At 50.6% G+C, this 13,613-nt stretch overlaps 1 protein-coding gene across 9 annotated transcripts in view; it reads right to left on the reverse strand.

The window, feature by feature from the left end:
- DNM3 (dynamin 3) overlaps nucleotides 1-13,613 on the reverse strand; it is a 354,287-nt gene that overhangs the window by 21,861 nt on the left and 318,813 nt on the right. For 8 of the 9 annotated variants that reach the window (XM_036234646.1, XM_036234642.1, XM_036234648.1 and 5 more), the window contains 3 exons: nucleotides 10,750-10,914; nucleotides 2,785-3,011; nucleotides 1,981-2,217 (listed from right to left, as the gene is read on the reverse strand). In XM_036234646.1, the coding sequence (XP_036090539.1) occupies nucleotides 1,981-2,217; nucleotides 2,785-3,011; nucleotides 10,750-10,914 (629 nt within the window). Of the gene's footprint in view, nucleotides 1-1,980; nucleotides 2,218-2,780; nucleotides 3,012-10,749; nucleotides 10,915-13,613 lie in introns of those variants that run through there. The other variant, XM_036234649.1, reaches the window with a different exon arrangement.

Consider the following 13,613-nt stretch of genomic DNA (forward strand, 5'->3'; position numbering starts at 1 on the left):
AGACATGCACGTTCACTCGGGGACAGGCACGGCAGAGTGGCCCTGGTTCCTCCTTGTAGCCAGACAGACAAAAGCGCCACCTTCGGGCTCCTGGACGGGACCCCGCCTCCCACCCCCCGCCCCCCGTCTGTGGCCCCGAGGCCTCCATCCGCTCCTGGTGCAGTGACGGGCACGACCCCACCAGCTCCAGGTGGCCGACAGCGCTGGGCGCATCTTGCCTGTGGTGCCGCTCAATGCCGATGCCGGTGCTTATTTATTTTTACGCAGAAGGGACAGGCAGCGCTTCTCTGGCAGCGGGGCTCGCCCCTGGCATGACAGCGTCTAGAGACACTTCCCGCGGTCACAATCGGGAGAGGGCAAGTGACATCTGGTGGGAGGAGGCCCTGATGGTGCTGAACACCCCAGGGTGCACCGGACAGCGCCGACAAGGGCGTCCGCGGTCCCAGCCGACGAAGCCTGGCGTGGCTGGGCGGCCGGGGCCCCTCGGCCAGATTGCTTGGGACGGGAGCCCGGCGGGTCCAGGGCCTGCACCTCGTCTGCGGAAGGGACAGTGACCTGCCTTGCTGCACTGCGGTGAGCACGAAACCGCCCCGTGCCTGCGCTGCTCCGAGGACGCGCCTCGCGCTCACGGGACGTCCGCTGTCGCTGTTACCGTTAGCACCAGAGACTTAGCTCAGGCCCAAACCCACGAGCGGCCGAACCCGCGGTGCTTCGAGGAGGAGTAAGTGTTTGCGAGCACATACGTCCTCCTCGATCAGGCCCAAGGGGGTGGTGACGGTGACAACCACAGCGCTTCGCAGTGTATCGGACTCTTTCGAATGCCTCGCCTCACACGATTCGGGCGACAACCCTGCGGAATGTGTCCAGTGCCACAGGGGAGGCTCTCCCGGCTCAGGGTTCAGCGAGGGGCCCGCGTCTGTGGCCAGCCAGGGCTTCTGGGGCCACGTGCCCCGCCGCCCCTGCTCCATCACCCTCGGTTGCCAGTCTCAGAGGCCCCTTCTCGTCCTCACACCCAGAACCCTGAAGAAGGACATAGAAGCAAGCGCCGCGGTCAGGGCGGCGCGACTCGGGCTTCATGGGCGGGTGGAAGGCGCTCCCGTTTTCACGCTATGTGCACAGCGGAGTTTTCCTTCGTGGAGCAGACACATGTTTAAATGTGCTGAATTCAATTCTCGATAATTAACTTTCTATAGGGGCTAATTTCCTTCTATTTGCAAAATCTCTAGTTATACACATTGTGTATTTTGATTGTAAATGTATGAAGGTGAGAATACAGCTTCAACTATATCGAGTTCCTTTTATCTATTGGTTATTTCGTTTCACAATTAAGCCTAAACATCTGCTTACAAATGCCGAAATGTATTATTCAATGTGCGATGCCCTATCTCACATGTGGTTGACTGCCCGCAGCAATCGTGATGTCTGCGTGAAAATTTCCATGCATTTTTTTTTTTTTTTTAAAGATAATCACAGATGAATCAGCCAGATTTTGACTCAGCCTACATTAAAGCTAACAATACTGGGTTTAAGGGTCATAGTTCAGAGGGCAGATGGATACTATTCCTTGAAGTCAGTGTTTTTTGGGAATTCCTTTGGTGACAGAGAAGGCGAGGTCAAGGTGACTCGCTCATGACCTGTGGAGCACACGGCTCACAGTGACCCAGCCGCGGCTCTTTCATGTCAAAGCTGCCCTGTCGAATCCTACAAACAGCTGCCAAAATGCCATCCTCCTGGACGCGGTTTTCTTTGTCCCCATTTAGTTAGTGCCAGTCGATGCCGGTGCCGTTTAGACCGCGTGTGAGTTTTAAGCGCGGTAACGGGCTTGGCGATTTCCCCAGGACTCCCCTCTGGGCGAAGATTGCAAAGGTATGAGACGACATCTTTGCAATTTTCTTTTTCAAATACGTTTTGTCTGTCGTGCTATGAGAAAGGAACCACGGAGCACCCCATGTACCAGCCTCTTCCACGCGGAACACTCACCTGGGGACACTGGGAGGGGCCCGCGTGGGCCGGGAGGGGACTTGCGGAGGGGCTCCAAACGCGTCGCTGCTGTTGGGGAAAGGAGGCAGTGGGCCTGGCCGGAACGGAACCGGGGGGGCCCCCGAGTGGGGCCCCGGGGAGGGGATGGCGGGCGCGGGCCCTCGGCCGGACGCGGGCCGCGCCAGGGGCGCGCTCAGCGTGGGCCTCCTCTGCGTGGTGGGGCTCGGAGGCGGTGACCTGGGGAGAGAGACCGACAGCGTCTGCCCGAAGCCCGCTTTCAGAGTGTTTTACAACTTCCTGACTGCTTTTAAAAAATTACTGTTTTTTTTTTTTTTTACTGAGAAACTCAGATCTGGGTTAAGAGCATTAAAAGACATGAAAGGTCGATGGCGAGCTGCTCTGTCCCGCACCTTACCTCTGTGGAGGCGCTGCTCGCGTGCCCTTTGAAACTACAGTCTGCAGCGGTTTCTCTGCACGTACAAATTCGTTTCCGTACATGATCGAACACAATGTTCTACGAGTTAACTTCTTTTTGATTCACATGAACTTGACCGTCTTTTCATTTCGGCACCTATGCAACCGGCCTGTTCTTTTTCACGGCTGTGTAGCATTCCACGACAAGGGTGTGTCGTGCTTGTGTTTGAAGGGAGTTGGGATCCCCCGACCCCATCGCTCACTCCTGGACCTAAACATCTCTTCCTCTTTTTCCATTAGGCTCTTTTTTTTTTTTTTTAGGGGCGCATGCCCAGAGAGTGCTGCGGGGCCTGCGGGGCAGGCCTCGGGGCATGCGGGCCGTCTCCCTACCTGCGGGAGTGCTGCAGCCAGGAGTCGTCCACGGGGGGCGGCGCGGGGGTGAACGTGGTGGCAGTGTTGATGTCGCCGATGATCGTGAGGGCTTCTTTAAGGGCTTGGTACATGCGAAGCATCTCGTCCCGACGCTGGGCCTGCTCGGCAGATTCCTCCATCAGGGTGTTCTGGTCCTCTGAAGAATACAGCTGCGCCAGGAGCTCCGAGTTTATGAAATCTTTAACCTGCCAGGTCAGCACAGGAAAGGAAAGCGGGAATGAACGAGCGAGTGGCCACACGGCGGAGACGGGTTCAGAGCCTGGGGACGTGGGCCCCGAGAGGCCGCTCCGGGAAAGGGGCCGCATCACACGCCTGTGCCCTCCCACCTCCCGACTCTCCTGCCCGCCCTCAGAACCAGTCAGCTTCCCCCTGCCATGTGCCGCTGCCGCCAAAGGAAGACACGGGCTGGGGGACAGGAGGGCCACGGCCAGCTGTCACCGGCGCCGGGCCCGCTGGCCGCCAGGCGCTTCCACAGCCTTGTCTGAGGCTGCTCGGCGCATGGACGGGGGGGCGTCCCGGCAGGTCGGCGGCGGTATTTTCAACCAGAAACAACGATGTGAAGAAACACACGTGATAACACAAGTTACCCATTCCTTGGTATTCCCAGTTCTTCACTGAGCTTTGACCGAAATCTCAGGACTACTCCAAATATCCCGGATTCCGTCTCCAAAGGGGAATTAGCAGCAATGAGCAAGTATTTATAAGAACCCTATATATAATCGCACAAGTCGATTTACAAAGAAAGCGACACAGTCTCCGCTTTCTAGACGTTTACAGTAGAACCAGCTGCTTACCAGTGGCGAGCACTGGCATGGGGGTCCACGGTTACCAGCTACGTGAAAGCAAACCGAGGCACGGACGGCAGGCACGAGGCACGGCGCCGAGGGCAGGAGCACCAACCACCACGCTCCGGCAAACCTAAGCCCCGCGGATCTAAGACTCGCCGCTGCTTTATGCTCCACTGAGAAAGAAACCACCGCCAACTGCATTATGACGGAACGTCAAGATGCCAGTGCGTGTAACACGCATCTTCACGCCAGGAATATTAAATGTGAAAAAAGTGGATGTGAGAATCAATGAAATATGGTGCATCCCAAGTGCCTTCAAAAGTCACCTACCTTAATCCTCACCACGTACTTATGAAACATGTATTATTATCCCAGTTTTACAGATGAAGAGACTGAAGTTCAGAAAGTTTAAGCAATGTGCCCAGTTGCACAGTGTTGAGTTGAACTCGAAATCTTCTGACCTGAAGTCTAGTGCTCTTCCCATTACCCTCTCACCCCCTTTGATTGGGTGCTTAAAGGAAATAATTTATGTTTAAGTATCATTATTTTGGAGCATAACAAGTACACTAATTAACATAAGCCTAGGAAAATGAACTAACTTGGATTTTTAAGTTTCTCTGTTAAACGAGAAAGCTAACACTTACCCAGAGACACTGGATCTTTCTCTAAGAAAGGCCAAAAGCCAGTATATTTAATTGCTACAAATTCAGGTGGGCAATTCCAGGTTGTCGTTAAATTTATAATTCTGGGATGACAAGAGTCTGAAACACAGAGCTTCCTAATTTTTTAAAAGGTATCTAACCATGCAAATAATTCTGCTCATCAGAAAATCACCTAAATCACAGCTTCACTGTGAATTAAATGTTCTCTGCATACATTTTGTAAACCAAGAGGGATTCAAATGCGGAAGTAGGCCAATACACAAGAGGTATTCAGACAACTGCCTGATAGGACAGGTTTATGGGTGATGATTGAGGAAGGTAAATTTGGCCAGGTAACTGGGGGCCAGGTGCGAAGGCCTTAAATGCCAAGGAAAGTGTGTCTGATCTTTATCCACTTGGCAATGGGGAGCCTGGGAAGGCTTTTAAGCAAGTAAAGGAAACAGTAAAAGAAAGTTTTAGGAAAATTAATCTGGCTGTGAAAAGACTTTGCAAATGGAGATAAAGAAATCTGTTAGAAGCTATTGCGGGCCATTTATGAGATGATAGGGGCTTAATTTAGCAAGGCTACAGTGGGATAAAAGATGGGCACATACAAATGACAGTATGAACGGGGACCGAATGGCCTTGGTGCTGTATGTACGTGAAGGGCAAGGAAGAGAGGAACGGAGGCCTCCGGCACCGAGGTTTGGGTGAGCGGGAGAGCAAATCATCACACGTCGAGAGGAAAAGTCAGAGTTAGAGGAAAGACCGTGAAGTGGGCTTAAAGAATCTTTCCTCCCCCTCCCTGAAGACGTACTCACTCCTAAACACACTGCGGGGACTCACAGGGCGGGCAAGTGCACAGATCCCCCAGCTGGGTGCGTGCGTGCACTTGGAAGGATGATGCAACTCCGCATCCGAAACCAGACGACTTTCCTGGCAATGGGCAGCGGTCGGGCCGAACTCTTTTGAAGCTCTCCACCTTCTTGGAGTATCACTCAGCATCTCTTAAATACAATTTAAAAGAAGATCCTTCCAAGAACAGATTTAAAGCAGATCTGAATTAAGGGGCGACTGTCAAACAAACCACGAAATAAAATAATAAGGGCCTGTTTCAGCATTCTGATCGAAGATCTGCCTTGAATCAATTCTTCCACATCAAAATATGACACGCTGAGACTTGCCGGCCGTCCAAAAGATTCGGCGATGCGCTGAAATCACATACGTGTCATCAGCATCAGAGGGGCCGGGGATGCCGCACGGCGGGGCCCGGCACCTGCCCTGGCAGCAGAAGCCTCGTCCCGGCTCCGCCTCTCACTGCTCTTGGGCGAACGGCCTGCCCTCCTCGCCTCTCGGCTTCCTTAACGAGGGTGATGGCAGGAGCTGCCTCGAGAGCTGTCGCGAGGATTAAGCAAAAGCGTAAGTGTAAACTGCATGCAGTGATGCTGCGCGGTCAGCCAGCACTCCACGGACAGAAGCTGCCCCTGGTACAGGAGAGGGGGCTACGCTGGCATGGGGGATGTCGAGGCAGAAGAACGCCTGGAAAGCTATCGCCATGGTGCAGGCATCACGTGACACAGTTCAGTACGGAGCAGAGGCTGACATTTTGTTTTGCACTTAAGCGAAATTTTGGAAAGACTGTTCTCCTCTTGCTATCCTGGCGAAGCTACTACTGGAAGGAAGTGTGTGTGTGTGGGGGGGGAGGTACTTTGGGGAGTTTCCAGACACTTCGGGGACTTTCTGAGCAGTCTGTATGTCCATGGGACAAAGTCTTAAATCAAGGATTCACCACGACAACTAGAGGCCAAGGAGATCCCTTCTAGGTAATGGCATTTAGAAAACACCTCACAGAACAGAACATAAACGAACTATACCTGAACGCAAGATTTGAAATAACATTTATGCTTTTGATTATAACACCTTATAACCTATATGTCTTTGTATGGTTCACAAAAAAAATTCTCACACACGAACGCTCACTCCAGCTCAAACTAGATAAACAGGCGTCACTGCACCATGTCGCTAGACTCAGGGCAAAGGAATGCGAGATCATTAAAAACGCTCCGTTTCCTCTCTTCCACACGTTAACCCTTCTCTAGCCACCTGCCGTAGGTTTTGCTCTTAACCCTTTGTCCTCATCGCTATACCCAATTTAAAACTTCACAAATAGGCACTTCTACAGTTTTCGTTCAATTCGGTTACTAAGGAGACTATTTCCTTAAACCCCTGTTTCTGGATAAAACAGTGACTGCTCGCATGCACAGGGGTACGTGTCTAAAAACTTAATTCAGAAGTTTGAATTCGTGCAGTTTTGGAGAGGGGCTTGGTCAGAACGTTGCGATTCTTCGCCATCTCACGGTTCTCTCGTTTCTACTCGAGCCTCCTCTGCATCTCCCAGGGACTCAGCAAGTTTTCCTTCTTGAAAAAGTCACTTCCTTTGACTGACAAACATAACATCGAGCAAAAGCAGTAAGACCCGAGAAAGCACATACTGTTGGATCCCAATGCTCAAAAACAGGCAGGACTGATTTGCGGTCAAAGGCATCGGGGTGTCACCCTTGCGGGGAGTGAAGGGGGGGGTGCTGAGTGGGGACCTTCTGGGCTCTGGTTGCGATGTTTCTGGAACAGGAAGCTGAATTCCCAACCCGTGGAAGCAAATCAGAGCTCTGACATTTAAGATGGACTCTCCTCTCAAATAATGGACATTTAAAATAACACTCTACTCCACGCACAGTAGGTTTTGAAACTAGGGCACATGTTACTAGTTTTCCACCGGAGCCCAGGAGAGAGGCTGAGTGTCTGCCCCCAGGGGTCCAGGAGAGAGGCTGAGTGTCTGCCCCCAGGGGTCCAGGAGAGAGGCCGAGTGTCTGCCCCCAGGGGTCCAGGAGAGAGGCCGAGTGTCTGCCCCCGGGGGTCCAGGAGAGAGGCTGTGTATCTGCCCCCAGGGGTCCAGGAGAGAGGCTGAGTGTCTGCCCCCAGGGGTCCAGGAGAGAGGCCGAGTGTCTGCCCCCAGGGGTCCTGGAAGTAGGCTGCCGCAGGCATCCTGGTATGCCAGGCCTCTAAGCCTCACATGTGGCTCTAAGTTTCACATTCTCTTTCGTATTATCTGACTTGCTTTGAATACTTAAATGAACTCTCAGTAAATCTCTGAGTCACAGGGGCCCTCCGGGAAGACACCCCATGAATGTGCCGTGGGGACAGGTGCCCCCGGGTTTGAAGAGGTCGACTCGTCGCTTTCCCAGCCTCGCCACACGCATCGCCTAACGTGGAAGTGGACGGAACACCGACCGAATGACAGGACCTGGGTTTCCATCTCGCCTCTGCCCTCCCCAGCCGTGTGAGCTCGAGCGAGCCGCTCGACCTCCCCGAGCCTCCGTTTCTTCATACGTAATCTGGGCAAAACAGTGGGCGCCCAATGGGCGGGGGTCCTGCGGGCTCACGCGCAGAACGACGTGCCGCTCGGCCACTCGCACCTTGAGGGTAAAGCTGGACCCACTTTCCCGGTTCTCGTGAAGGTGACGAGCTTCTTCCCGGGGGCGCCGCTGCAGGGAAGAGGCCCGGACGGCGCGCCAGCTGTCGAGTCCTGCGCGCAACTCTGCCGCTCCGGCTCCGGCCTCGGGGCACGACCGCCTGTCACAAACGCGCCCTTTCTTTGTGTCGCGGGTACCTGGTGTGTTTAGGCCATGAAACAGCTGCCGCGTTTCAGCAGACAAAGGCTTACAGTATGTCTGCGGCGAGGCATTTACGGCGGGCTTTAAACTCCTTAAACAATCCCATATGGAGGCTTGAGTGGCAGAGCGCTTAATGTAAACTTTCAAAGGAAGCTGCCCACCACACTCGGAACCTTATGAAAGTCGGCTGAAAAGGGCTCTTTTTTTTTTTTTTTAGAAGGCGAGGGAGCCATTCCTATCCCAGAGAAGAGAGGCCCCAACCCTGCCTCGGGGCGCGTCCCCTGCCAGAGGGCCCCGTTACGTGCGGGTGGGTTCTGGGGGAACAATGAGCTTTGCGTCCAAAGCCATTTGGAGAACGGAATGCAGCAGCAGGAGTCCAAGTGTTTGTTTTCTGGTTGTGATCCCACGACGCTCTCGCTTGCAGCTCTCGTCACTTTGCATCAAAGACCCACGCGTCCGCGGCGTCACCTGGCTTCTGGTCCCTCTCACTCGACGAGGCGCCTCCGGCGTGAGCGCAGAGGGCTCGGACGTTCTGGGCGAGAGGCTGCCACGAGGGGGCCAGGCCATTTCGAAAAGAGACTTCTCTTTTCACATATGTCTAATTTAAAAAAAGATATAACTATATATACATGTATGTTAAAAAAGCAGATAAAATAATATTCAAAGAAAAGAGGTCATCCTAGATATTGAAAACTATTTTTCTGGTAGATACAAAATGCTGAATTTCAAACAAAGATAACCGTAATTTCCTAAGGATCCGGCTTTCGATGATGCCTTTTGCTTTCTCCATATTCCTATCGGTCTCTGCTTCCAGGTTTGACCTTGGAGCCTCATTTGGAGTCTTCACTGAGGTCCGTGTCAGGATGACCGGCAGAGCTGCCCCTCCATGGCTAAGGTGCGAGGGGAGGGGGTCAGTCACTCACGAAAGCGGCCGGCCCGCCAGCGAGGAGGGAGGGCGATGAGCCCGTGTGTGCGTGTGTGCGTGTGTGTGTGCGTGTGTGTGCGTGTGTGCGCGTGCGTTTCTCGAGAAGGTGAAAGTGGAACAGGTTTGCAATAGGGTCTTTTTCTCCCTTTTAACTAATTCGTGCCGAGCGACTCCTCGACTCCTCGCAGCTACAGACAGGAAGCGCCGTTTCCTGTGCTGATGGTTTAATGCACGGCAGAGCAAAGCAGCGTTTGAACTGATGGCAGCGCTAATGACTCCCAGTAAAACAGTGAAAAGATAAATGATACTTAATCAGGAAAATGTTTAAATGAGCAAGGGCCCGGCTACGCCACCGCCAAACACCCTGAACTCATTTAAGTCGAGTGAAGAGGGTAATTTTAAAAATACACAGACTGTTTGTTTAGTACTTTATATTTTTCAAAATGGCATAGAGTCACATTCATCATGTTCTCCGGCAGTTCCGTGAGGCAGCTCGGGGTCCGTACGCTGGTTTCCGAAGTGACTTAGACTCAGAGGAACCAAAGGATTTGTTTCGGGCCACACAGCAGGCCATCGACCAAACTGAAGAATACAGTTTAGGTTCCAAATTAAAAATCTATTGCCTATCTGCTGCTGATACTTCAGAGCATCCTACTGAACTCGTTTGAACACTCGAAATGTGTGTAAAGATAGAGTTGGTTAAAAACAAGATTGTTCGCATGAGTGCTTGGGCTTCTTACATTCATACGCGATGCATAGATCACACATAACAAATGGGTTTCCATATTTAGAAATACGATTTTGGAAAAGAATCTTGAAATATGGATAAGGCTCGTGCAGTTCTTCAACAGGCAGCCATGTCCGTCTCTTAAAATTGTTTTCTTCTTAGTACTTCCCTATATATTGTGTCTTCTGGAATAAACCCCTCAGCCAAGTACTTTTTATTACTAATATTTCACAAATGCAAAGAAAAAGGTTAGAATCCAGGTTTCTCTTGAATTTTGATGTGGGGTTCTTTTCGGTACTTTGCCATTAAATTTGTTACGAACAAACGCTCAGAACATATTATTGATTTACATAAACACGCGTCCTCAGGAGATTGGTAGGGATAAAATAGTTAGTGTCCCCCTTTTCAAGAGTAAGAACAGCCGCTATAAAGCACCCCATCACGGCCTATCTTATCCAAAAGGAAGTTTCTCAAATAACTTGAGATCTCACTTGTACTTTAACAAAGCAGCTACCGAGAGGACCAAACCGGACCACGCGATTTCAGTGTCGTATCCTGACTAGCACAAAGTTAACCATGAAAAGGGAGAGACTCTCTATGCTATAGGCCGACTGATGGCTGTCTCTCGGGACACATTGAGATGTGTCATCCTCACCTTAAAAAAGGAAGGCTGGCTGACTGACTTTGTATCCCAGGGGAGAGGGCGCGAAGCCCTTTTTGGCATTCCATAATTTTTAGGAGGTGAAAATGATCACGTTAACATATTGTATGTGTGTATTTTCGTGTGTGTATGTTTTATGTGTGTGTGCGTGTAGAAAAACATAACTGTCTTTTGCCTTTAATCTCAAAGTCTAGGAGGCAGGGAATCTGGTTTTATCGCCGCCTTTGCGACTAATTTACACCTTGACTATAGCTACGGGGTGCTCTACCATGAGCGAATTCACACCCTGCCAGAAGAGAGGGCCAACGGGGAACCCCTGGTGCTGTGGCCAGGAGTTTCGTGTTTTCCCTCCCAAGCTCTCTTTCACTGGTCGGTCCCTTCCTGCTTACAATGGAAAATGATGGACCTGGGTACTAGGAACTTCCGCCACGCAGACACTATCACGAGGAAACTAAGGAGAAGGTGAGCAGTCTGCACACTCGGAATGTGTCGCGGCTTATGGTCACTTACGTTATTGATCATCAGGTGCATTATTGTTTTGGGAATAAGGTCTCGGATACACTTGTTGATGATCGACATGTAGGAGTCTACGAGGTTGCGAATGGTCTCCACCTGCCTCTCCAGCTGGGGGTCCATGGAAAAGTTTTCTGCTTGGCCATTCTCATCATTTTCAGTCTAACAGAAAAGAAAGACAACATGGATTATTTCACATTCGTTCAGGAAAAAAAAAAACAAAAAACACCACCAGACACAGTCAGATAGATGATCGACTTCTGTTGACTGTGTTTGGAGTTACACTGCTGGATGGTAGCACCTTATCTCACGTCCGTTAATTCTGAAAAGAGATCGGAACCACGCAGTTATTATCCCGTATGCGGCCTGCCCCCATGCCGAAAAAGAAAGTGTTCTAATTCTGAACGAATGTCGAGATGAATAACCCGATAAATGGTGCACCTAACGACGTCTCTCTAGAGAACAATCTGATCCTGAGCCATGTGCAAGCCAGCCAGAGAACTGAGGCCAAACACGTGTGCAGATGCGGACCTCTGGGAGGGGTCTCCGGGGACACCACGGCTTAGGAATGACCTTGGCGTGCTCTGGAACTCCCAAGTCCGCTCCGAAATGGATCAGCTTTGGATCAGGCCAGGTTTAAAACTAAATCTCCTCGGCCTGGCCTGGAGCCAGAAGAAGAGATCCAGGGGATAATTCGTGTCCCCATGCACTTGCTGGAGTCCGTTATGTCAAGTCCTCCTTCTGTCATCGCCACCAAAGGCTGGCTCCATTGTGAAAAACCGACATTTTTAAACTTCCAACTTGTTATTCTTTGAATAAAACAGAATACATCTATACGCAAAGAATTTATTCGTGCAACATGAGAGAAGCATCTGTTTCCTATACTGTGGGACTTGAGTTAATTAATTTTGGCTTATCCACCAGAGGCTGGGCCGCAATGGCATCTTCATCATTAAAGGCTGACCTATTGGCTTGGCATTGAAATCAATTTACGACAAATGGTCTCCGTTTCAGTCAGGTCGAACCAGCTAAGCCCCTGAACATGATACAAACATTGTTAGTGGTCTGGCTACTTTCTAGCATTTGGAAAGATTTAATTACGAATGCAAAAAAAAAAAGGGGGGGGGCGGATTTATTGCTTCCAATGTGGACATGAAATAGTTTTCTCTGGGAATGTACATACTTTGATCTGCCAGGCTTTCCATCATCCAATCTAGGAACGGCCCTGTGCTAAATAGCTTAAATGGATTTATAAATGACAAGCTTTTCCTCCGAATCCATACGCATATGTGAAGGCATACTGGAAGGCCACGAAACCGACAACGGCCAAGACAGAAACTGGTTCTAATCATTTATACCGGCTTCTCTTCCTCGGAAATACCCAACGCTCTAAAAAACATTCAAATAATGTGTGCTCACTCCGAAACCCAACGGTCATTTTCCAGTCCTGAGAGTGTGACCCCACGCTTCAGGTGACACTTCGAGGCTATTCCTGAGGCATCTGACTGCCGCAAGGTAGAGAACGGGAAGTTTCAACAATGACAGCTGCCTCCTTACACTGTTTCTTTTTAAATGGTCTTTGGTCACTGCATGAATTAAATCATGTCTTATGTGGTTCTTTATTTATTAATGTGTAATATAAGCATGATCGGATCTGAAGTAAATCGGTAAAAGCTAAGGCCAGAAAGTGGTAAAGCGAGAGAGGAAAGGTCACCATGGGTGAAAAGAACGCTCCAGTCCCCAAACTTCTTTACAGGGCAGAAAAACGCCCATTGCCAATGTGGCCCAGGCTGAGCCCAAGTGGAAGTAATCGGTGGTACCTGCCATGTCATTGGAGGGCATCGTACTCGAAAGTGAAAACCTTAGGTTGAGATTCAGGCTCTGTCATGTGGCCTCACCTCAGCCACTGACTGTAACCGAGACTCAGCTCCCCTGCCTTTAAAACGGGGATTCTCGTCTCTGAAAAATTTTCAGAAGCTGAACGAGGTGATGTACGTGACATGACCTAGCCGAGGGCCTCGTGGGTGCTCAGTAAATGTTAGTTTCTCTCTTTCTTTTCTGGATATTCGTGGAACAAGAGTTAAAGAGCTGCTTGCCTCTCTCAACACACATTATGAAAATGTGAGATGAAAAATTTGAGCATGAGACATTTTCGGTTCAAGAGCTATGATGATGGCAAACAGTATTTTTTACACCATGCTTCCTGCGAGCTCGTCCTGGGATGCCCTCCTCCCACCGGCGAGGACTTTTCGTCTTCCCAAGCCCTGCTCCGCCATCCCCTCTCCCAGACAAGCTCCCAGGGCCCTCGGACCCCTGCCACTCCCCTCTTGGTACGTCCTCCGTGTCCTGTGCTCACTCTAATTATTTAATATCCAGCCCAGTTTTACGTCTCTCCCCCTCTTAGCCTCCGGGGTCTTGTTCATCTCCCCTTCTCGGCGCCTGGCACAGAGCAGGACGCCTTGCAGAAGGCGGGGTTAAAACCAAGAGGACAGTGACCGGAATCACAGAAGCCGCCCCAGAGCTTCTCATTGTTAGAGGGACTGGGGACCAGAGGAACCCTAAGTTGATGAGTTAGGATCTCCTACTACTCGATAATGGTAAGGATGACAGTATGATTATGAAATTACGTGTATAAATGAGAACAGATGACCTAGAGCTTTGGGCGGAAAACATCTTTTATATAAAGCAATATAAACCTCCATAATAGATACAACGCAATTTGGTTTGTCTCTCTGATCCGAAACATACTGGGATTTTGCTGTTGTATTTAACAGCAGGGGGTGATGGCATCTCAGCATCAATACACTACCTCTCCCAGAAACACTGATTTTGTTCTAGGGACTGTGCTAAATTACACTCTG

This window comes from Rousettus aegyptiacus, unplaced genomic scaffold, assembly GCF_014176215.1.
Source record: "Rousettus aegyptiacus isolate mRouAeg1 unplaced genomic scaffold, mRouAeg1.p scaffold_m13_p_17, whole genome shotgun sequence".
NCBI lineage: Eukaryota > Metazoa > Chordata > Mammalia > Chiroptera > Pteropodidae > Rousettus > Rousettus aegyptiacus.